Below are 26606 nucleotides of genomic sequence, written 5' to 3'. Positions count from 1 at the left end.
CACTTACCGTCAGGTACACAACCGTATATTGATTTTTTATTTCTGTCAATTCTACAAGGAGTTACGGCCCATGAAAATTTTCCATCTTTCCAAGGGTCCATTGGCCAGAAATTCCGCTTTATCCAGAATCTAACGACGGGTCCACGTGCACAGTCCTAGGGTGAGTCTTGGTTCCAATTCCTTTCATTTCCATAGCTTTATTAGTTCTTTAGTAAGCCAGTGTTTAATATCAGCATTGAGACAATGGCCTTTGTTTGGGCCACATGGTTTCCCGTTTAACTGCTAAACGTAGTCTCACTTTTGCAGTTGTTTTTATCCCTTTATCAAGGTTTTCTTTTCCTTTCTCTCTCCTTTTTTTTTTCTTAATTTAGGTTTTTCGGGCTTTCCTTTATGCATTCTAGCTGTTAGCCATTCAGCGTGGCTCTGTGGGGTAAGGCACACGTGGTCACTCATTCTTGTCAACACGTGTGTTGGTTTCGCTGGGTTCTTCTTTCAAGTGCCTGCCCGTTTATTCTTGGTTGTTTGCAGCAGAAATAGGCTTACTTCCTGCCTCTGTTTGTTGGCTGGTCAGCCAACGTTTTTGCTCAGTTTACCCTGCTTTATAGGGGTGCAATGCCAGCCATTCAGCGTTACACCGTGGTGGCTTTCAGCGCAGTTTGGTTTACCAGCCTGTTATTTTAGTCCTTGGTGCATTCCTACTGGAGCTATGGTCACAACTGTCCTCTACGTCTGTTTTAGTCTTTTCTTCTTTTTCAACCTCTTTTCCCAGCTGTCAGCTGTTCGTTGCCATTCAGCAGAATGCTGTAGTTGTGATCGACATTTGCCTTTTCTTTAATGCCTTTCCTCTAGCTCCCTTCGGGATTTCTGAGCTTGATGTTATCTTGGATTTGTTTCTTGGGCAAGTGTTCTACTTCGTTTTATTTGTTGTCGGGTGAAGGTCTCAGCTAGCCTATTATCTTTTTGTTCTGTGAACCGGTTTCCTTTCCAGAGAGCCTTATTTCTCTGTCCTCTGTGGACTTTGCTTTTTTGGCTTGGTTTCTCAACAGCTTCTCAATGGCAGGCTGTTGTGTTTAGAATGGCGCCAAGTTGTCTATCGAACTTCCTCGATGAGGCCCACCAACTTTTTGATCAGTTGAAGGACTATCTTGCCAATAACAGTAATAGCAAGCTGGGCACGGCAGCCCACTCTTGGTTTATCACCATTCAGTTTGAATGGCTAGTCAACTTATCCAGCTCCGAGGTGTCATCTGCCTCTGTTCCCAAGTCAATCAGGAAGCGTCTGGACTCTCTTATCACCAAAGATGATCTTGCTGGCGCCCTCTCTGCCCATGCCGAGTGCATGGAGTCAGCTTTGTCAGCAGTTTTGGAGTCCATTCGTGGCGCGCAATAAGTCCCTTTTATTAGCCGGTCATATAGTGACATTTTAAAGGATGGTACTCCCTCTCACACTCCACCTAGGTCTCACTCTCCTTCTGGGAGCAAAAATGTTATCCTTGTCTATGGAAACAATGATGAGTCTAGTGAAGTTACCAGAGAAATAATTCAACATAAAATTAACCCTTTTGCATTAAAAATAAGAGTCAAGAGAATCAGGCATATTCGGAATGGTGGCATGGCTATTGAATTGGACAAACGGACTGATATTACTTCTCTTGAGAAGGCCATCAAGAACAACACACCTGAACTGAATGCCAAACTTCCGTGTAAGCGTATGCCCAATATTATCATCACCTCCATTCCCTCTGCCATTGATGTGGAAGATATCAAACACTACATATACTTGCAAAATGAATGTATAAATACTAGCCTAAATGAGGAAGACCTCCTGAACAATTTAAAATTTAAATTTGAAACAGGTAAAAAAAGACTCCGAGTACACCAGCTGGGTTGTGGAGACCTCTCCTTCTCTTCGCAAGCTCATCCTTAGCAACGAGAAAATCAACATTCAATGGACACACTGCAGGGTTAAAGATTATCATAATCCAGTAATACAATGTTTTAAGTGCTGCCACTATGGACACACCTTCAAAACCTGCCAACAAGCTGAACAAACCTGTAGTCAATGTACAGAACATCATGGCTACAAGGACTGTCTCAAAAAGAATGAAAGTCTTACGTGCTGCAACCATAAAAAAGAAGGAGTGGAACATAATCACAGTGCGAGAGATCAATCCTGTCCTCAATACAAGAAAATGGTACAATTAATTATCAATAAAACTGATTATGGGTACTAACAATTTTACTCTTAATGTTCTCCAGTTCAATGCAGGTCGTGGTATTAATGTGACTTCTGTTATCAGCAACAAGTTGGACAAATATGACATCATCTTATTACAGGAACCCTACTGCTTCAGAAATCGTCCTTCCTGTATCCCCACCAACTGCTTAATGCTTAAAGGCACCAACGACTATCCATGGTGTGTTATGTGTATCCCCAACAAAAATCTCTCTGTTCTACTTCACACTTCTTTCAGCAGCAAACATATTGTTTACTGTGAAATCAACACTGAAGACATTTGTTGTTTCCTGGTCAACATATACTGTCCAAAGCATGATGATCTCTCGGATATCCTTCTTAGCATTAAGAGAGTTATTGATTATGCAAATGGCAGGCACATTATCATTGCAGGGGATATTAACACACACTTGTCTGCTTTGGGAGGAGTGCAACTTGATAACAAAGGAAAGCTTTTTGAGGACTTCCTGGCCACAAATGACCTCACCCTTCTAAATGACCCTAACTTTCCTCCTACCTTTTTCTCCTCCTGTGGACACAGCTGGATAGATGTAACAGTCAGCAATCTCTCTGCTATCAACACTATTAAAAACTGGAATGTACTTCAGGAAAGTACTCTAAGTGATTATGCTTATGTTCACTTTGAATTGCAGCACAGCTCCTTTGGAGATCTTCATTTTTCTAGGGCCAGGTACAACACTGCTTCTGCAGACTGGGACAAGCTCTCTTCCTATATTCATGAGCATGCTCTGAAATACACAAATACGGACTCTCTGGACCCTATTAAGGATATCATCAACCACAACATTCATACTATTTCGGCTGCTTGTGAGAACTCCATCCCTCAGCATATCCCTAAAAGAACTCCATTCCTCAGCATATCCCTAAAAGTCCGTTCCTTGGTGGAATAGGGACCTCACTAATCTGAGGAAGATGAACAACAAGTTAAGGAAAACCTATCAAAGATGCAGAATCCCTAAAGTTTGCCTCAGGCACAGAAATGCTTACTTGGAGCACCAGTCCACATATAAAGCTGCCATTAAGGGAGCCAAAGCTACCTCTTGGTGCAAGTACTGCTCTCAGGCTTCTCGCAACCCATGGCAGTTCCTCAGCAAGCTTTGTACAGGAAAACTTCATACTCCCACTGCCCTTCAACCAGTTGACATCTCTGATAATGATGACTTGAACAGCATTGACTCTATCATTGACTCACACATCAATTCTTTCTGCTGTTGGGATGATCTTAACAAAGACACTTCTTGGCACACTGACATCAGAAACTCCATTGATAAGCCTCTCAACACTCCTAACTCTCCCCCCTTCGGTCTCAATGAAATTGAAATCGCCATCCTTCGTACAAGTAAAAAGAAATCACCAGGCATTGACAACATTACTCATGACATCTCTACCCGTATTTGGCATAGCCATTCTGAGCTTATTATGGAAACCTACAAGTGCCTTTTTCATGGTATTTTCCCAAATGCATGGAAAATTGCAAGGATTGTGACAATCCCTAAACCCGGCAGCCTAGAGAGCATTCACCCAATCTCACTTTTACCCATTTTTGGGGAGATCATTGAAAGGCTCATCACTAACAGACTCAACTGGTTTCTTGAGGTGAACCACTCTTTTAGTCCTTGGCAGTTTGGTTTCCGCAAGCAGAAATCTGCCCGAGGCCATTGCAACAGCAGTAAGTAATAGCAATAATCTTCTTCAAGAGTATAAATATGTTCTTGGCATCAGCTTGGACATTCGTAAGGCCTTTGATAGCGCATGGTGGCCTATTATTCTATTCGAACTTAGAAAATTTAATTGTCCAGCCAACCTCTTCCATATAATTAAAGATTACCTCACCAATTGGAAAATTGTAGTTACTTCTGGTTCACTCTGCTTTCCTTGCCCAATCAACAGAGATTGCCCTCAGGGGTCTGTTTATGGCCCTCTGCTTTGGATTGTACTTTTTAATTCCTTCTTACAACAGGACTTCGGTCAAGACTTCTCCATTACCTACACTGACAATGCCTTGGTTCTTGTTGGTGGCAAGACAAGGGCTGCTTTTGAAGACAAATCACAGTGTATACTCAATAACATCTCCAATTGGTGCCTTAACTATAAACTTGACATAAATCCTAACAAAACTAAAGCCATTGTTTTCAGCCGTCCGGGTGGCAAGCACCTGTACTCCAGAGTCCCTACAATCAAACTCAATGGCACCTCAGTAAAAGTAGTCAAAACCATCTGTTCATTACCTTGGTGTTATCCTGGATCATAAACTCCTATGGACTCCACATATTGAGAATATTACTAACATCACTGGCAAGATATTCCTATGTTTTTCCAAAATTGCAAAAAGTACCTGGGGTCTTAACTCTACTGCAATGAGCGTCATTTACGACCAGATCTTCTTACCTATCATCTCATATGCTTGTGATTCATGGTCTCACTCCATCAACAAGGTACATCATCAGAGAAAGCTTCTTTCAGCCCAAAGGCAAGCCCTGCTTTATATTGTCAAGGGTTACAGTACTTGCCCAACCACTAGCTTACAAATCATTACCAAATAACCACCTATAGATCTGCACCTGGATCTACTGACTTCCAAAATTCTTTTAAAACATGGTATTGATGTAACCACAAACAACGCCTCTCTTCTGGCCAATAATCTTGAAACTCCTGTTAACATTTCAGCAACACCCAATCCTAGTATTTTACTCAGCATCATTAATTGCAACTTTGATAATCCTGATGGTAGTAAATCTCTGGACTGCATGAGCTGCAGCTTTGCTGCTTACATCAACAGTGTAGAATTCCACTCGCAATGCTTCAGGCTCCACCCACAGTGCAGCAATTTTCAAGCAGAAATTTTTGCCATTATGCAAGCTCTTAACTGAATCTTCACTACAATGACAACAATATCTCCATTCTATCTGATTGTAATTCTGCTATTCAGCTCATCAATAGCCACTCCACTCATCCTATCATCAACAACATCCATAAAATTATCATTACTTCTAACAATAATTATTCTTTTAGCTGGATTAAAGCCCACAATGGCATTCCTGGAAATGAGCGTGCAAACCTGCTCGCCAAGTCTGCTGCTGCTGATAGCACCCTCATTATCACCTACAATAAGCTCTCCTTTGCTGTTTACTTCAGCAAGCTTTGGGAGGACCTAATTAACACCTGGCAGCAACGTTGGAGCAACAACTACAACAAGACTGCCTTCTGCTTTTTCCCATCTGTCAAAGACAATCTGCATGCAACCTGGCTCACCCAAATCACTTCAACACCCAGTTCTTTACCAATCATGGACATTTTAATAGTTACTTACATCGTTTCTCTCTTGGAGACTCTGACCTCTGCCCATTATGTGATGTTCCTGATGGCAGCCATCATTATATCTTTGACTGCCATATTAAGTCACCAACAGCATTTTTTCCATTGTGCAGTTTTGAACGATCTCAACTTTGTGACTGCCATCATCTGATCAACAATAAAGAACTATATTCTCACCTTAACATCATCATTCGGGTCTACCACAAGCTCACCTCTGTATCTCATCGTGGTCATCGCTGATTCTCATAATGCATATAAATGTAATGTTCCTACTCTTAGTCACTGCACATCATGCACTGTTTTTATGTATTGGCAGCATTGTTACTCTTCATGTGTATTACTGTAGATTGTACTTGCCATTGTGCTAAATGTTTATATGTATCACTTTATGTTCTACTGTATTATTCTTTCATTTTATGTTAATTCTTATATCCTCTGTAATTACATGTTATTGCATCTGTATTAGTAACCTGGTAGTGCTTATGCGAAGCCAGCTGCACATTGTGCTAATAAATAATATTAATAATAATAATAATAATGTGAGGTTGGATTTTAAAATGTGCATAGTCTCTAACCATTTGAGGTGTTCAGTGGGAGGTGCGGCAAGGATGAGATTGGCCCGGAAAAAGTCGGCTACTATGTCAGGATCTGTTACATAAGTAGCAAGGGCTGTGGAGGTTCTCGCATGATGAATCTCCGCCTGATGTTCTTGTATTCTGATGCCCATGGAATGTTTAGTAGAACCTATAGATATCAGGGCTCTATCGCATCTACATAGCTCTACTAAACATTCCATGGGCATCAGAATACAAGATCAGGCAGAGATTCATCATGTGAGAACCTCCACAGCCCTCGCTACTTACGTAACAGATCCTAACATAGTAGCCGACTTTTCCTGGGCCAATCTCATCTTCACTGCATCTCCCACTGAACACTTCAAATGGTTAGAGACTATGCACATTTTTAAATCTAATCTCACAGCTATGTGCATAAAGTTTAAAGAGGAGATGGTTTTACCATTGTCCTGGCAAGAGTTGATTCATAATTCGCTCTAGCTGCTTGTTGTCACTGGGCACGCTGACTCGTTGCACGACATGGTTTCTTGTAAATTTTTTCAAACTTATAATCAAACTTTTATTTAAACGTTATTCCATAATTGAATAATCATCTAGGAACGGTTAAGAACCTGATGCAGAACCCATTTGTTTTATCATCACACCGTAATTAGTTCTGAGTGCATCATTACCTACAGTTAAACAAATGTTTAGTAACACTTATGTAAAAATGTTTAAATAAACTTTACTAAATACAAAGATCAATCTATAAAATCAAAACAGAGTGACAGTCTGAAATCAAGGACAATGACACCTGGCTGATAGGAAAGTTAGTGCAATTTTTTACTTCCTTGTTTTATCAGTTTTCATTAAAGTGATGACCTGATGGAAAGCACAAAATAATTTGAAAATTTCAGTATTCTAAAATCCATGGGCAAATTTGAGATGACACATATGATTACTTAAAGAATAAAAAAAATATCAAATAATGAAGTTTACACTTAAAAAATTGTAAAATTTTTGTGTGAAAGATTTCCAAAACCATGTTAGAGTGAAACCAGAAGTCATGCTGTACAGGAGATATCCCCAATTTTCAAACTGTGTTAGAGCAAAACCAAGTTATAGAAGTATCGTGTTGTACAAGGGATACCCGCATATAGATACCGTTTCTCTTCCTTCTTACTAGTTTAATTACTAGTCATTGCAGCAGATAGATATTGTATAATTTTCACATATTTTATTTGGTTTGATATTAGTTCACATGTTTTCATATAATTTTTATTAGTTTGCTTATAGTATACACTCAAATGAATTTGCTGAAAATTTGCAAAGATTCCAATTTTAAAATAGAAAACAATTCTATTTTACTTTGTATTCTATTCAAACCATGTTTGAAATGGTAATGTGTAATTTAAAGTTTTGGAATTAAACTAGAAGATGAGACTTTATTGGGTTTTAAAAACATTTAATCTCTAGAACAAATGAGTTTTTAAAACAAATAGTATACCGCAGCAGTTTTCAACCAGTGGTGGTATGCAAGAAGGATCCATTACTGCTACAAGTTGTAGTACGTCATGGCTATTATGTATTATTAATTGTTTTTTTTTGTTTGTGTCATATCACTTTTCTGACTTTGTTCCTTCACCACTTCCTTCCTCGATACCACCAGCTATCTGCTGGCGGGGTATGTGGTGTGGGGATTGGTCCAAAGTGAGGTCCTGTGGGACGGAGTGACATCCATTAGTGGGGGATATAAAACTGAGGGTAGCCCATATGAATAGTTCTTCTATTTCCTGGTTTTTTTGTGCGTTGGTGACTGGAGGATGCCAGAGATTGTAAGGACTCAAAGGAACAACAAGGGCCAATATCAAACAAAGCATCTCCAGTATAAACTATTCTGCAAGGGAAGAGAAGTACAGGAAGACCAAGTGTCCTAAGATAAAAGAAATTTGGAATTATAAAAAAAAATCCATCTCTACTGAAGTGGAGTACATGAAAAGGAAAGTAGAGTGCCATCCAAAGGATAAAGGACTAATGGAAAGGTCACCAAGACCAATAATTTTTTTGTTTTAAGGGAAAGTTCATATGTTTTTCTTGTATACTCTTTTCCCCAACATTTTTTAAAAATGTTTTTCTTTGCATTATTGTTTTTTGTACTGTCTGTTGGATATCAAAGGGGCCTCGCATGGTGAAGGATAGGAGAGGGTGTAAATTGAACTAATATTGTAATGACTGGACTTTGTGGATTTGAATTGTATATTGTGTCACCAATAAACCTTTGTTATTAAAACACACGCTATTGTGCTGGCTATTCATTTTCTTTGTTTCTTTTTTTATTGTCAACCCTGCAGACACCATGTGCTATGGGAGTTACTACAAAGTCTAGACACAGAAGTCTCAGATGGTATGTAAGTGAAAAGAGATTAAGAACCACTGGTATAAAGTAATAAGAGCATGTATTTGCTTATGAAGCTGATAATAAGTAAGAAACTAACTCATATGCCATTTAAAAAAGTCAACTCCACTAGTGTCGCGTATTCCAACAGTTGGAATAGATGTGCAGAAGAGTTTAGAATGTTTCTGTATTAGTCTTCATTTTTATTTATTTAAATTAATGTCCGATGGTCAAGAAAAATCTTCTCCTAACAATGAAATTTTAAATAAAATAAAATGAAAACAACAATAACATATAAAAGACAATAAAACAGTAAGAACATGCACAAAACATACAAAATAATGATGTTGAAAAGAAAGCATAAGACAAAAATACAAAATTATTCAATAGAATATGTAATACTACAAAATAATAGAATTGAAAAAATAAAAGTGAAAGAATATAAAATAGATATATATAATACAGTAAAATAATATATATTTACAATATAACAACAACAAATGAACAATCAGCAAGAATACATTAAAATTCTTACATAGCTTTTTAAAAAGGAGAAGGTCTAAATAAAGGAGATCTTCCAGGTCAACAATTTAGGTAACTGCATGAATAAAGAAAAAGCACAGAGTCATATTTAATTGACACTTTTGAGTGGCAAAGCAGAATTTGTTACATGTATTAAAACCAGAAATAAAAAAGCCAACACTCTCAGGAGATAAAAGATTAAAAAATTTAAAATATAAAATATGATCAAAATAAGATATACAATTGTGTAAATCAGAAATCCCAGTCTATTATAAGCCACGAATTTGTGTAAGACAAATTAACAAGCTTATTATTCAATAAAAAGTACATCATTGGTTATTTGTTTAAGCTTAACAGGTATAATGCATTAGGAGACCAAACCAGAAGGCAGTAATAAATCAATGACTGAAAATTAGCAAAAGAAGAGAGTAAAAACACTTTTGAAGAAACTGACTTGCAAAATCACAAAAGCATGCCAATGAGAAACTACCAGCTCTTAATTTTTTTAATACGAAAATGGAAAGTAAGTTTAGAATTGAAGATTATCTCCAATCAGAGATCCACTGAATGCAAGAAAAACAGATTTACTATCACTTTTTTGAAAGAAAGACAATAGTTTTTGATAAAAAGATCTGATGTATAAGATTTCAACCAAAGAAAAGAACATAAACAACTGTTTTATGTGCATTAACAAGGTTAAGTTTTTTCAGAGATCCAACTGGAATATTTAAGTCTACTGAGAAAGAGATAGGATTGTTATTAATTTAACAGCATAAGCAATGACCTTGACCTTGTAGACCACTGAAAAATTTGTTACTGTAGGTAATAAAAACAGAACACTAAGGGAGAAACCTGTTGTATACCACAAATAGGAGCAATCAAGAATAATCTGAAAAGGAAGGAATAAAAAGTAATTATTTAGCCGTGAAATGAAAGCAGGATCAAGATCAAATTCAAAACTAAAGATTTCAAAAAGAGAGCTTGGAAGAACCAAATTAGAAGCTTGTTTCACATCCAGGTAGACAATGAAGCAGCTGTTTAAACTCAATGTTTCAAAATTGTAGATTATATGACGACTAAGTCAGAAGAAGTACAATGAAAATGGAGACAAAGTGTTGAAAAGGATTAATCTAGCAATAATAGCAGAATATATCTGATGAAGAATACAAGATTTAAATAGTTTTCAACATTGCTGAAGAAATAGAAATAGGTCCAATGAGTCTGGATCTTTTTTTAGGAATAGCAATTAGTAACAAGGAATGCCATTGGTTTGAAATAAAACTATTTTTGAAGAACAAGTGAAAATATTCATGATAAGATGGTAGCTAAAAATGATTTGAAGTTTTTATAAAGAAATTAATTTTTGTCATTTTATAATATGTTCTGTTCTGGATTTTTTAAATTTTTTGTTTTTTTAGTCATTGTTTTATAAAGTTACATACTCTCATCTATACTCTACAAAATTCAATTTTTATGATCAAATTAAAGCAAAAAATGGTACTTAAAACAACTGTGTTTTGGTTATCAGAATTATTAAATGATGTCATTAATTACAGTTTAAAGAATTAATTATGTAAAATTACAGAAAGTTTATTAGCATTACAAAAAATTCAAAATTCAGTTAAGTGAGATATGTTTTAAAATTATTGTAAGATAATTTAAAACTAGTTTAGAATTGTATATGTTATTACTTATGAATCATTCATTTCAATAGAAGGGAGTGAGTGAATCACATGCAGCTGTTCCAAACTGATCTTAACTGTTCTTGAAACAATAGTAAAATATCACAGTTAACTGACTTTTGCACTTTTATATAAAAACTTAAACTCTACTCTATACTCTATAACTCTATAAAACTTAAAAATTTAGTTTCAATATACTATTTATATATTATAAAAATTCTGAATTAAATTTTCAAAAAAATTAATATATATTCATACCCAAAATCCAATCCTATGGGACGACCAGAGCTATCCATTGTATTTTGGTACGAAGAAATTAAATTTCCATTCACTGTATTATCTGCACTAGTAATAGTGCTATCTGGAGTCTAAGTAAATAAATTCAAAATAAATGACAAAAACTTTATATATAGAAATTATCAGATGTGTAGCTACCTGTATTTTAAAAATACAAAGTTATTATAAAGACTCTTAAGTAACTAAAATCCATTGTTCTTGACATGGTATGAAAAATAATTTACATGGATAGTGTAAAACAAGACAAGACAATTATTCTCAAAATCCAGTAATATTGATGATAAAATAAATCAGTAAAATAAAGATATTTTCAAGTATATTTGTCTTAATTCATTTAATGTTTCTTTAACAATATACTATACTGATACAATTCTCTACATGGTAAGCCGAAACATACAAATAATAAGTCACACCCTCTACATTATTTCCAGCAAAAACAGTTTTATTAAACTCAATGAAACAAACATTTCTGGCTACATTAAATTTTAAATTTTAACATTCAGAAATCAAACATCTAAACAGAATATAAATTTGGAACATTGCCAAAGTTTTTGTGACATCATTATTTTCAAAGTATATTTTTCACATGCCTTAACTTGAATAAATAATTTAAGATTGCAAGTAAATAAAATTTTTTACAGAAGTGGTTAAAACAAATATTTTTGTTTCAAATTTGTGGAGTCGTTTATACATTTCAAACAGTTTTTCAAATAATTTTGCATTTCTTTGACCCCAAGTAAACATATACAGTTAAACAAAAGTACGTTGACTATCAGAAACTAAAGTTTATGATATAAACTTGTGCTTACTGATACAAATAAGTATGACTTATAAAAGTAGGCAATTAGAAATTGTATCTTGTAGTAATAACAATAATTATATTAAGTTAAATTTAATATAATTAATTTCATTTATCACACAATGTTAAAAAGTTCATAAATTTTTGTCATGGACAAAATGTGGACTTCTTAACAGTATGGTAAGAGATAAATGAAATACAAAGTATGAAGTCAAACATATTGTAATTATTAATATTAATAATTAAGCAATATAATACAAAATAACAATCTAACTTCCTACCAGTTTTGATCTAATATCCATATACAATTGTTACATGTAACCAGTCAAAAATTTCAGTAAAATGAATATACTCCATAACTGATATCTAAACTATGTCTGTTAATTTTGTATTTTTATTTTTGTTCTATTAAAGATATTTCTGATATATTGTGATTATTCTGTTTCTGTTTTGTGTTTGTGTGCTATCAAGATCTGGTCATAATGAAGCAGAATCATATAAATCTCAAGTAAGGCAATCTTTTTTTTTTTTAGAATGTTCAAACAATGAAGCAGGGTTAAAAAAACAATGATTATTATAAAGATCTTTCCAGGACTTTTGCTATAGCAAATGTGATCCTTTCAAAATTAAATATCTCTAGACATGCCAACACGAGAAGACAGATATCAATAGTGCAAAATCATATGTCATGGTTAAAGAGCATGGTGGACTAGGGAACAATACTCCCATTCAACCCACTTCCAATATGATGTCATCACACCAATTTTTTAGGCTGAGTATTAGTGAAACCTCTTCTATGTGGCTTACAATATTGCATTTGATCTCAAAATTTGATTGATTGATTTTGATAAAAATTTTGCCATTTCTATTTATTGTAATAAAAAATCCAAAAATGTTATAAAAATGGGGGTCCATAACTTCATTTTCAGATACAAGGTTGCAGCAAACACTTGCATGACAAAGCAATATCTTACTAATTGTGCAACTTTGTCAGGTAATGTCCCAAGATCACCAGCACATCTTCTACGGACTTTTAGAATTGAGTTTATTCTCAAAATTTGATGGCCAATTTTGATGAAACTTTGTTATTTTCCATTAATTGCAATGAAGAATTGAAAAATGTAATGAGAGTCCATTTAAATGTAAAAAATAGGAGTCCATGACTTCATTTTTGATATACAGTGAAGTCACAGAAAAAATGTCTGTGCTTCCTGATGCACTTGAGTATGCCTAACAGAATTTAAGAAAAAAATATAAAAAAGAAACAGCATTATGCACTAACAGAAAACAATGCAAAAAAAAAAAAAAAAAAAAGCAATCAATGGCAATTGCTTTATTCTTGTATCACCTCTCTGTACCTGGCAAGTACAAGAATTGCCTCTCCTGTGGCTGATAGATACATACAAGCAAGGTCATGGAAAGGCAGGGGCAGAAGGGGTGTCTGCCAAGAGCACAAAATTGTTACATGGATGAACTAATAAATTCATTGAAAATTGTCACATACAAGTATGAAAAATTATATTATGAAATATAATATGCATTATATTAATAAAAAGTGATTTTATAATTTTTAAGTTTGTAACAGACTAATGAAAAGCTTATCTGAAGAGTGCCATATTTAAGTTTGCCCCTGAAGCCAAATGCTTTAACCATATACATAGGTACAAAGATAGCATCTTTTGTGCGGCAAATAAAAAGTTCACCTGTTCATGACCATCACATAAAAGGATCACCTCTTCTGTGCCTAACAAATGCAAGGATCACTTTCTTTCTGGCTCTGTCTCAATTCTGTGAGGACCCAAGCAGGGGTCAACTGGGAGGTCCGAATATGGAATATCAAGACATTAAAAATCTTTTCCAATGCGAATAGGAGGAATTGGATGTCTCGATTGAACAATGGCAGTTTTTTTTTTTTTTTGTAAACTATTCAAACAACAGAAACTACCAAAGTCAAGAAAACTGTGGCTAGAGAGGAGTCGTATTCAGTCCCAACGTTGACCTCTCCTGTGTCCTCCACCGGATCATTCGAATTGTCACCAGGTGACGATGAGAGACCAATGGGGAGGTGACTTTGGAGGAAAAACATATAAAATGGCATGTTTCAAGGACATTCTTGGTTCCTAGCGCTCCTCTCATGGAAGTTTTTGGTGCGCCTATCCTTCCACACCAAAGGCTTGTTTGACATTCCAGGATTTGTTTTCCCATCCCATCAAAAACCAACCCAGATGCACCTGGTCATCAGTGGTCATCGCTACGAGTTGTACTGTGCACCCCAGAGCAAAATTGTTCTCCGCTTTACCTTCGCTGGAGAAACCTAAACGACTGTCAAGATATTTGGACTTTTTTTTTATTTGTGAAGGACTTATTCCCTCTGTTGGATTGGCATTACGCCTCTTTGTCAGCTTAGTTGTAAGGAATTTTTATTATTATTAAGTGATTTTAGATGGAAAACTTGTCTTAGTGAGTCTTTTCACTTCCACATGACAGTTTGACCGCTTGATTGTCATGACATCTTTCCACTCAGTCGGCTAACCTCAAAATTCTATAGCAAAATGACAAAGTCACATATATCCTAGTAAGTTATTCATAAACTACATTACTTTTATTGTAAGTTCTAATGTTATCAAATTATCATCTGAAGCAAATGAAAAAATTATGATGTTACAAATTTTATAAATTTAATTATATTAAGTAATTAAATATATAAATAGAAAGATATCCACTTTATTGTAAAGTTACTTTCAAGATATATGATTATTTATTTATTCTATATTTTTGTTGTTATTATTTCTTTCTCAATTCACAAACTTTATTATAACTATTATAAAATTTTCAATTTATGTGATAATGTAGCCAATATACCATTTGAAATAACACTTTAATAACCAACCAGTTTAAAACCAACATTTTAATAGGACAAACTTACTTACCTACATAAATATTAAGCATTAAAACAAGGTAATACTATATTGTAATTCATACATTTCTCACTTATTAAATGAATTATTAATTTGTTGATGAAAATAAATACAAACTTTTCAAAATATTTTAGTTATTACATTGTTATTCGTGGTACTTTTATCTATTATATATTCATTTAGAATTATTTGATATATGAAAAAACAGATTACCTGAACAGATGTTCCCATTCCAGAATCTTTTGACATTGCCGACACTTGTGACGACAATGTATTTTCATAATTTTCATCAACCACTGTGCTGACTAGAAAACGAGATCCAACCTGAATGGCCTAGAAAATTCAATTTCAAAAATAATCACATAATAATTTTCAAGAACTTGTTATAAAAATTTTAATATTTTTGTTGAAATTACTGTTGAATATATTTATATTTAAAAGTTGTTTATATAAATTAACAAAATGAAATCCCTAATTATTAAAAACAAATAGAAAAATGTGAATAATACCTCACAACCATTTTGTATGAATTACTTAAATCCACTTAATATAAGAAAACAAACTTTATTTTTCTTTAATAAAAAACATTTTTGACTACTATCGAGCCATCTGCAGTTACATCTTTTGTTTCTTAGAGCTTCTAAAGAGAAGCAAATACATTGTTATCTTCATTGTGGATTCAAGAACAACGATAACAATGTATTTGTTCTTCTGTGAAGAGCTCTAAAATACAAAAGTTGTAACAAGATGGCTTGATAGTAGTTGAAAACGTTTTTTATTAATAAAAATAAAGAAGTCAATTCCCTTAAATTAAGTAGATCAAGTAATTAAAAATGATAATAATGTTCCAACTCAAACTGCTAATAAAAATTACAATCCAAACCAGACTTGAAATATATCTGTGAAAGCAACAAAAAGACTGTATTCTGCAGTAATCAAATCAAAATACAAAAACAGAAGAAAAAATCCAATGCACACACTACACAGTATATGCAAATCACTTTCTTATTAAATAAAGTTATCCAAATATGAACATAACATATAATCTCTGGATAAAGTTCACCGAGTTTAGCGTTAATAAGGTTCCTCTATCACAAGTACTTTCGATGAGTATATAACCATTGTCCTCAGGCGAAATGAACAATTCAAAGAAGAGAATGTGCAGAATGTTCCAAGAAGACCAGAATTTCTTAAATTCAAACCAAGCGTCCGGTAAATGCCATTAAGAATGTGCAACAAGTTTTTAACATGTTCGAAATTATTAAAACTTCGGTGTGGGCGGCGCGTGCATGGAATTAAAGCCACGTTGGCAATTTGATGTTTGGCATGTTTTGTTGTTTTAACGCTGATAGAAGGCTACCAGGCAATTTGAGGGCAGGAACGTTGCATGCATCCATAGTTGCTGTGAGAAGTACTTCCCAATATTCATCAGCCACATCTTCCGACAGCATAACTTTACTCTACTGCTAACCCCCTACCAAATCTCTGTAGGTGCATCTGTAACAATCGAGATAAGTTCTCTGCCTTGGAAAAATCAGGAGTTTATGCAGTACAGCTAGATACAATTACATGATATGTAGAAACAATGACAAGAATGCTTGCCTGCTGCCTTGCAGAGCATCAAGACTATGTAGCTAAAGGAAGACATACCAAAGAGCTTGCCAAAAAAGTTCTCAAGCAGGGTTTTAACCTGCTGTGGTCCAGAACAGTAATACTCAAATGCTGCAGCAATCGAAGGTTTTTGTTTATTCAGGAAGCGCTTCTCACAGCAACTATGGATGCATGCAACATTCCCACCCTCGAATTGCCCAGTCTATGGGTAGCCTTGTATCAGCATTTAAGCAACGAAACGCGCCTAACATCGAATTGCCAATGTGGCTTTAATTCCATGCATGCACCGCTGCACTGTAGTTTTAATAATTTCGAACATGTTAAAAACTTGTTGCACGTTCTTAACAGCATTTACCGGATACTTGGTTTGAATTTAAGAAATTCTGGACTTGGAACATTCTGCACGTTCTCTTCTTTAAATTGTTCATTTCGCCTGAGGACGACGGTTATGTACTTGTTGAAAGTACTTGTGATAGAGGAACCTTATTAATGCTGAACTCAGTGAACTTTATCCAGAGATTATAAACTTTTGGGGTGAATTTTTAATTCCACTTGAACATAACATATAAAAAAATTTTGAAAAATTTATTAAAAATATTTAAAAGAGCAAGTTCATTTAAGAGAACACATCTGGAATTATAGCATCATGCTCCCTTACTTGAAGTAACAAAATCACCCAAAAAGTTGTTATTGACATTCAATTCTCTCCAACTTTTCATGTTTTAGTAGTTCTATGTAACTTATTACACTTGGAGAATGTTAAAATTCATTATCATATAATTTTACTTTAATTACATATTTATTTCTATTCTTCTGTCATCAATTTTATTGTTCTATTGAATAATTAGTAAATACAATATATTTATCAGTCACATTACATTTATTTCTTCCCAGAAATAGGAGAAAAATGCCTATCTAAAAAGATGGGAACTGAGGTTTCTAGAACCCTTTTCTGACACCAATTGTGTAATTGTGAGGTTACTAATTTAAGTGATTACATCAGCTGATTCTGACATATGTAGGGTTCTTCTATGCATCAAGTGAGCAGCCTCATATGTGAGGTGAGACCAGGATTAAGAGGATAAAGAGGGATATGATGTGATTCAGTTGAAAGAAGTCATTCAACATGATTAACTATATAAAAAGGCAATAATTAACAACATGAATCTATTAAATTATGTTAAAAAATCAATTTATGTTTATATGAATATTTAACACATGCATTTTACTGCCAAGAGAGAGTTTATAATTTATAATTTGCATGATTGCAGTCACTATACCTCTAAATTTTAGTTTTAAGTCCATGTTAAATTGCATAATTAAAGTGATAAACAGTATTAATAATAGTTGAAGCTGGAACTTTCACAGTATATAAAGACACTGAAAACACCTTACACTCTTGTAGATGTTGTAGATAAAAGTCACTGAAGTAACACATACAAAGCTGGCCAAGATATTACATCTGAAGCATGCTGTTATTCACTTTTGCTAAGACACACAGTACAAGCAGGGCAGATAACTCAGGTCGATTATAGACAAAGCCAGATCCCCAACCTTTGCCATCAAGAAGCATATACATAAAATATTAGAAGAGTGCCTCAAAGGTTACAAATATTCACTCAAAAACCAATAAGAGGTGACAGCCCAATTACATGAAATCACTTTGATGGTTGATGAACATCTTACTGTTGTAGATTTGTTTTCATGTGTCTGTCTATTAGAGCCATAATTTTTTTTATTTCAGATTATTCATGAAGATCATACCACCAACAAATTTTAGGTTTAGCTCACACACTATGCCACACATCCTTCTTTACATTTAACAAACATAACTGCAAAAATGAGTTGTCTCCATGGGAAGCCTCCTCTCAAGAGACCTGTGCAAATTAGTAGTAAGGGAACTAGAGTCTGGAAAACTGCAGGAATTTTGCCAGATATTATCCTTTACACCTGTTATGTGGATGACATCCTAATTATTTGGAAATTGAAGCCAGATGTGAATACAGTATTACAGACATTTAACAACAACCCATATAGATTGAATACTAGACATTAACATCAATTGCATGAATGGGCTGATACAAGCCTAGCTATATATGACATCATTTCATCCCTGCTATCTCTAATGACTCAAATACATATAATGTAGCTGCTTTCAGGGTATTAGTAAAATGAGCATATACACACTGCTCCAGCATTAATGACACCAGGAAAGAGCAGGACACACAAAAAATTTACAATCAAAAACAGGCACAGTAGAAAACTTATCTGTAGCATGTACGTTGGATGGGGACAGGGTGACCAACCACATGCACAGGCAGGTAAATGCATAGTTTTCGATTATAATAGTAGACTAAGATCCATGTATACACTAATTGCTATATATGTAAGTGGTTGTATAGCATACAAATGTGAGGAAACAGTATATAGATTATTAACTAATGGTAAAAATTGCATTGATGCAAATAAAGTCCCTGGGCTGTACTCTATTCCTGTTTACAACAGTACATTCAATAGACATCTTACATAGGTCTGCTCAACAATAGTTGTTAGTGCATAGGATTAAAGAACATAAATATGATATCAGCAGAAAAAATATAGTAATTACTCTTGTCCAGTATGCAAGCAAACCCAGGTGTTGGCAGATTTCAGTGTCCAATGTAAAAAACAGATCTATGATGAACACAAATTACGAACTGCAGAGGTATTAGAAGTTTTTAGATCTACATTAAGAGAACAGTGTATTAATAGTAGAGACTGTGTGATGCTATTCTTTGCATGGAAATTGTTATTTGATAACCCCTAAATAAAGAATGGCAACAAAAACATGACATGCTGTAAGAACATGGTGTCTTCATAGCCTGTCGGATTATTTCATTCTTTTTTTGTTACTTTATTTTTACTTTACTTTTATTCATAATTATATTCGATTTTATTTTATTTATGTCATAATTTTTTATATAATTTACATTAACACATACCGTTCCAAAAATAGAAACTGTATTTAAAAACCTGATAAAGACTTATCAATCAGGCCAAATATGTTAGTTTTAATTAAATTTTCTATTGCTGAAAAAGTGTTTAAGGTGTACTCATTGTCTTTATACATAGTCATAAATAGTTCCAGACAGCAAAAACTCAATGCTTGAAGTAAAGTATTTTATGAAAAATTTTACATTAGTGCTACACTAGCAACTCTGTTCATTGAAGGAGTATAAAAGGAAAGCTTGAACAATTTAAAAAAATGGATAGTGACTCAAAGGATATGCAGCAACTCCAACCTTTAGGCAAAAGGTGACTGGACATTTTGAAGGATGGGAGGCAACAACCTGGTAACTCTTCTATGAAAGACACATTGCAAAAGATTGATGAATGGGAAACAACAGCCAACAAAACCAACCTGAACTGTACTATTCTTAGATGAGATTGTCTAATCAGAGATTTTAGGATGATACTTCCTTGGAGTTGGTTGTGAAAACAATGACTAATGTACCAGTCAAGGAAGCTGGTATGATTTCACCAAAAAATAAAATGTGTCACTTTCCCATCTAAGTTATGAAGTTTCCAGTTTAGCAAACATTTAAAAAAATATTTTATAACACAAAAGTTTTCTTTTCTCAATCTTCTCATAAACATTGTGACTTCAAAATTCTCTCTAATGAGACATACAGTATAAAAACAAGTAAAGTAGTAAGACCTCCAAAATCTGGTTGCTAATCACATCTTGACTTGTTCTTTTCAGATAAGGACTTATACAATATGTAATCTGTGCTGTTTGTGTTCATATTGTCGCTGTATGCCATATTATGTTTTAGTTTTTTTGTTCTTCTCAACTTTTTCCTTCTTTCCATCTTTGAGAACTTTCTAATCTCTTTAATCCTTCCTTCTTGAAAGTGAGGGCCACTTCCAAGAATCACAAGCATAATGATTATGAGGTTACCTGAGGGAATATGAGGCAAAGGAAGGTAACTTTTGAGTTGGTGTTTGAAGAGAGAGTACAATGAAAGGAGATAGATGTTACAGTGTTCAGTGCTCAAGAAGACAAGTAAAGTCATAACTTTGAGTAGGAACCTTGAAATTCCCAAGCAGAAGTTAGTGTGTTAGAGTTGGCATTCAACTTGACAAGCTGCAAGTTTTGAATGAGCAACTGACAATTTGGATACAAGTAAATACCCTCAAGACCCAAGGAAAAGACAACAAAAGCATGTATTGTGTGTAAGAAATTTCCATGTGGCTCCTCACGACAACAGAGAGACGTTCGTATTACCCGGGTACTCTTGTTCTGTCCTATCCACCATCTTTTTACTTCTTGCCCCCTATCTTCAATCTTCCTTTCTTAGTGCAAGTTTAGTATTAAGGCTTAGTGATAAGAAATTCTTTTTGTAAGAAATATTCTTGATTGTCGTACAGATTGGTATTATAAATATACTTCTTACTATATACTGGATGAATTATAATTCTTCACTCCATGAAAAAACCTTTATAGTCCAGTGATAGGTGGATTGGTATTATTGAAATTTGGTGTATCATTGTTATATTTTGTAATTGTACAACCAACCATCAGGTTTTTGGGTGACCACTGGTTCCTAGAGTTGACATCCAATGTTTGAACCTGTATATAAGCATCTCACACATAAATAAATTTGATTTTCTAACCTCTACCATGCATGTTTCCTTTTTTTAGGTGTTAGCCTTAGTCAGCTAACAGGAACCCTTTCTTGAACATCACACAATATATATTATATGATACCTTTGCAGCAACCAGTTAACTTATCATGGACTCAAGAGATGGCGCCACTCCCCAAGAGATTTTTTCTCTCTAGCCTTGTACTCGAAAAAGTGATTCTGTTGGCTTGGGAGACACGTTAGTTTTTGTTGGTTGTTTGCAGCCTAGAGCTCGTGTAGCTCTAATGTGTATTTGTACCAATTGTTTATGATTAAATGTTGTTATGGTTTAGTTAGTAATTGTAACCTTATGAGAACCTGCTTACCGCATTCAGTTTTGGTAATGATCGAAACGGATGGGTGATGGACTATTTTACCTCTTTGACTCCACATGCGGCCTTCCATTACCCTCAGTGGTAACCCGAAGGTGATCGACATTATTTCAAGCACAAAAGAAAAAAGAAAAAAAAAAAAACAAGATCATTACTGGTTGCTACATTGTGATTTCTTGGGATTACACAGAATAATTTCCGCGACTATGGTAGACAATGCTACTTTCGGAATGTGAATTGCTTGTCCCATGTGGCCACTTCTGACCGGCGAATTTGTCCTCACATTTGTGTGTCTGCAATCTCTTGCCAGTGTAAGTCATCTAGCAACAGTAAGTGGAGTTTTCTGTTCCATTTTATTTTTGTTCTGTTGAGTAGAGTTCCCTTATTGTCTTAAAATGCCAAACAAAAATGATCTTGTGCCTGAAATCAGCCGGGTAGCTCTTAAACTTCCCCAATTTTGGGATAAAGAAGCTGATTTATGGTTTATTAATATCAAGATCCAGTTTAAACTGGCTGATATATCACATGATACTACTAAGTATTATTCAGTGGTTTCAGCTGTCAACTCGGAAGTTTTATCGTATGTGAGCGATATCGTTAAAAATCCACCTAAGGAAATGTTATATCAAACACTAAAAGATTGACTCATAGCAGAATTTTCCGATTCCAAACAAAAACGTGTGAAAGATTTGCTGTCTAATGCCATTTTGGGAGATGATAAACCATCTCATCTTTTACGTAAAATGTGACAACTAGCTAGTAATAAAGCCAGGGAAGAATTTTTAAGAACGCTATGGATTCAGCATTTACCCAAAGAAACTCAGGTAATCCTATCTGTTTCCGATGGGGATTTGGACAAATTAGCCCAAATGGCTGATAAAATTCTCGAGCTCACACCTCCACAAATTGCCGAAACTCATTTTGCAAGGAACGAAAATAGCACACACGCGGCTATAAAAGAGCTCCAAATGCAGATCGATAAATTAACAGAGCAAGTTAATTGCCTATCAAGGCCCAGCGACAGACAATCCCGCAATTATAGACACCCCCAGAATTGGCGGCGTTCACAGACGCTGGTTCGCCCCCATGCGAAGGATCTATGCTGGTACCAGGCAAAGTTCGATGATCAAGCAAATAAATGTAAGGCCCCTTGCAAATTCTGAGATCAGGGAAACTAGTTCAGAAATCACAGGTGACGCAATGTGATTTCCAAATTAACAACACAAGCCGCCTTTTTGTTTACGATCCAAAACTTAGAACAACTAAATATAAAGAATTTAAATTGTCATGCATGTGGTGACAATGCACATGTGCCATGATGTGTTGAATAGGTGCCAAGGAGGAGCTAGAGACAATGTTTTAATCTTTTATACCAGCTGACCCACATAGCAGGCAACTCAAGTGCGGGGAGTTGCACGGATTTAGCAAAATAGTAAGGAGGGCCTCCCAAACATACACCAGGCTCCTCTGATCGCAATACCTGAGCATCGTGACATGATCCCACAGCAGGGTGTGTTGGTGTTGTAACACCATCCTTATTAGTTCAGTGTCACAGCAACACATCATGGTGCATGTGCATTGTCACCATGTACGTGTCAATTTAAAATTCTTTACATTTAGTTGTTCTACATTTAGTTTGTTCTAAAGGTCTAATGCCTTTAGTTTTAATTAGAAATCTTTGTTTAAAAAATGTTTGGTTTTGGTTATTGGATGACACGGCAAATAGCAAGAACTCAGCAGGGCAATGGAGGTCGTCGTAAAAAAAACAAGTGCAAGCGACAGTTAACCTGAAAGAAGGTAGAGGTCAAGAAAGACAACCATACTAGATAAATAAAAAAAAATTATGCCATTTAAGAATCTGTATCCATCCAAGTAGAATGAAGAAATGAGCAACAAAAAAGAGTGAAGGACTAACTGGAGGTCATCAAAACATATGATTTTTTTTTTTGTTCTGAGGGAACATTCATATATTTTTTATTTTTCAATTTGCTTTGCTTCTCTGCTATTGCTTTGTATTCTTGTTGGGTATATTGCTTTCGTTTCTTCACGTCATTATTTTGTATTCTTCTTGTCAGGTATCAAAGGGGCCTCACACAATGGAGGAAGGATAGGAGAAGGTGTGAATGAAAGTGAAACTTGTAACGGGACCAGAATTCATGTTTTGTATGTATAGCCCGTATTAAGTATGTTTAGTTTTGCAAATAAGCTTTTGTTATTACACCACACATCTTTATACTGATTAATTGTTCTTCCATGATCTGTGGTTTTATTTTTTTGTTTTGACCAACCCCGCAGCCACCATGTGCTACGGGAATTACTACAATTGTATCTGATGTAAGAAGTGTAGCATAGTTTGTGTGCAAGTTTGAGTATATGCTTGTAAAGATGGGCAGCTGTATGTGTAATTTCAAATAAAAAGAACTACACTTTACCAGCCTTTAATATGCAGTCTATTTTATTAATGTGATTTAATGTTTTCAGTAAATTAATTGACCTTCATCAGGATCAAACAATTTTTTGATTTATGATGAACGAAACTGATTATAGAACATTTTTAACTTTAAAAGTTTTCTCAACGCCTATTGCACAAGTCTGAAAATAGATAAATAGAATCCATGGACTGATAACTATACACAAAAATAAAAGTAAAAACAAAAATCAACAACAATAAAGAAATAGATAAATAAACAAGTGATGACATAATGGGCACCAACTAATGCCCAACTTTTATCTGTCCATGCTTTTCCCTTCTGCTGATATGTTCATAATAATTACAATAATAAAGCTAAAAAGCCCAACAGAAATAAGCCGGTTGGATATTCAGGATGACGACAAAGGCTATGGAAAAGAAGAATGATTATAGGAACATGAAATGTGCAAAGTATTAATAAAAAAAAGGGACTAATTATCTTGGAATTAAACAGAATACAACAGGATATTATTGTATTAACAGAAACTAAAAAGATGGGACAGGGAGTGGTTATAGAAGATAAATATCTACATTTTTACAGTGAAGTACCAACAGATATTAGATCAAAAAGAAAAGTTTCTGTTCTGATATTGATGAAATATAAGAAAAATGTTACATCTTGGAAAGCAATAAATGAAAATATGGTTAAAATTAATTTAACTCTATTTGGTAGAAATATTACAATTTTGGGAATATATGTATAAGTGACAGTGAAAATAAATTAGATAAAGATAAATTTTTTGAGAAATTAAATATTATAATAAACAATATTGGCAACAATAGACAAATTACAATGGCCAAATTGGTAAAAAGCATAAGAACCAAATAGTTAAACCTTTTGGAGAGAATATAATAACTGATAAGGGTGAAAGATTAATTGAACTATGTATGCAGAACTCATTAAAAATAACAAATGGGTATTTCCAACATAAAGATATACATAAATACACTCGACATCAAGACACGTTGAATTCAAAATCAATATTGGACTATATCATTGTGAAACAGAATACTGCATTATCAGTCCAAGATGTCAAAGTTTTCAGAGGGATTGATTGTGGAAGTGATCATTGTGTGATTAATAAATAAATTTACCATACTTTAAAGTTGACACTAGTATCAATAATAAGTTTTTTTTTTAGCTGTTATTATTCTTTATTAACTGTTTCTATAATTTTGTATTCAGAAATCAGGCCCTGGCAAGTATAGAACATACTTACCAGGGCCTTCAAGAGCATGGCCTTGTTTAGAAATTTTTACATAATCTTTAATAACTGTAATCGAATGTTTTCAGTCAATTAACTGACCAAAAACATTAATTATGTTAATAAAATAGACTGCATGTTAAATGTTAGTAAAGTGTAGTTATTTTTGTAAGTGCAGTTCGAGAGGAGTCAAATAAAAAGCTCCTTAATGCACAAAAACAGGGCTGTAGGGATGGATGGGAATAAAGTCAAATGCAGTTATACATTCATCACTTACTAAGAGCATGTCTTGTAAAAGTTCAGCTAATTTACGTGGTACTAAGCCAAATGATCACAGTTACAAATTGGCTATTATTATGCTATAGTTAATAATTAGAAACAAAGTAATTTGAAACTAGAGGTAGTGCCATCTCTTATCAAAATTAATAATTACAGTAGACCCCCCCTATAACATGGGTTCATATAAGATAGATTCGTATAACATGGCAAAAAAATTGCAGTTGTGTTCATTTAACACGCTAAAAGAGGCTTGTATAACATGGTAAAAGAATGAGACAGATTGTCATGGCCGACTTGTGTCTTGACAGGATTGGTCAAATCTGGACCAATAGTGGACGAGCAGCAGACCTACTTGAGAGCTACCAACATAGCAAGGACGCTGATTGGATGACTGCCGTCCAGCGGCACGTGCATATACAGACAGTTTAGGCGGAAAAGTTGTGTTTTATTGTAGAAAAAAAACATTTATTATTCAACGGCCATAAAAATGTTGTCATGTAGTGCCTTAAGCCTGATTACTAAAAAAAGTTATTTTAAATATAACAAGTAAGTTAATCGCTTTGAGCTGTGAACAGCTCATGTATTTGTAAAATCTAAGTGACTCATACAACACGGATTCATATAACATGGAACATATCTACCGTGTTATACGAGAGTCTACTGTATAATAATTTAATAATTTTATTAAATAGTTTAGAACAATCTGGAAGAAAAGAACTAGCCTGGAACAAAACTTGAACCCACAACATCCACTGTGTGGTGTGACTGCCAGTTATGCCATCCAAACCCTGAGCAAACATTACCTTCCAAATATATTTAAATTTAGATACAATGATCCCAAATTATTAAAACTATGAAATTATAATAATTACTAATTTAGATAAAAGATGGTGCCTAACATCTACCTTTAGTATACCAAATTACTTAAGTTTCTAATTATTAATTATAGCATAATAATAGCCCAATTAATAATGGCGATCGTCTGACTCAGTATCAATACATCAAACTTTCAGGATGTTGATATATAATGAGTGTTTGTGCGCATGCGCGCGTGCATGTGTGCCATTGTACATACTATGCTACTGTCTTTGCTAATGTACACTTGGATTGAAAGTTATTTAATATTTTATATTTTACACAAATGTTTAATTAATTAAAAAAGATTTCTACATTAATAATTGAAAAATAAAGCAAAAAGGTAATGTCAAAAAGATTTACTTTCAATTTCATTAATTATTATCTGGAATTAAATTTAATAATTACTAAATAATAATGAAATAAAATAATTAAATTAAATTTAAAAAT

At 34.2% G+C, this 26606-nt stretch overlaps 1 protein-coding gene across 3 annotated transcripts in view; it reads right to left on the bottom strand.

Annotated features, from left to right (window-relative positions):
- Positions 1-26606, bottom strand: part of LOC136975639 (uncharacterized) — a 247966-nt gene that overhangs the window by 88498 nt on the left and 132862 nt on the right. For all 3 annotated transcript variants that reach the window (XM_067270713.1, XM_067270715.1, XM_067270714.1), the window contains exons 14-15: positions 14953-15072; positions 10984-11093 (exon numbers count right to left, since the gene is read on the bottom strand). In XM_067270713.1, coding sequence (XP_067126814.1) covers positions 10984-11093; positions 14953-15072 — 230 coding nt within the window. The remainder of the gene's footprint in view (positions 1-10983; positions 11094-14952; positions 15073-26606) is intronic.

This window comes from Centruroides vittatus, unplaced genomic scaffold, assembly GCF_030686945.1.
Source record: "Centruroides vittatus isolate TY-2023 unplaced genomic scaffold, ASM3068694v2 contig_377, whole genome shotgun sequence".
NCBI lineage: Eukaryota > Metazoa > Arthropoda > Arachnida > Scorpiones > Buthidae > Centruroides > Centruroides vittatus.
This window is presented reverse-complemented; position numbering and strand designations above follow the sequence as displayed.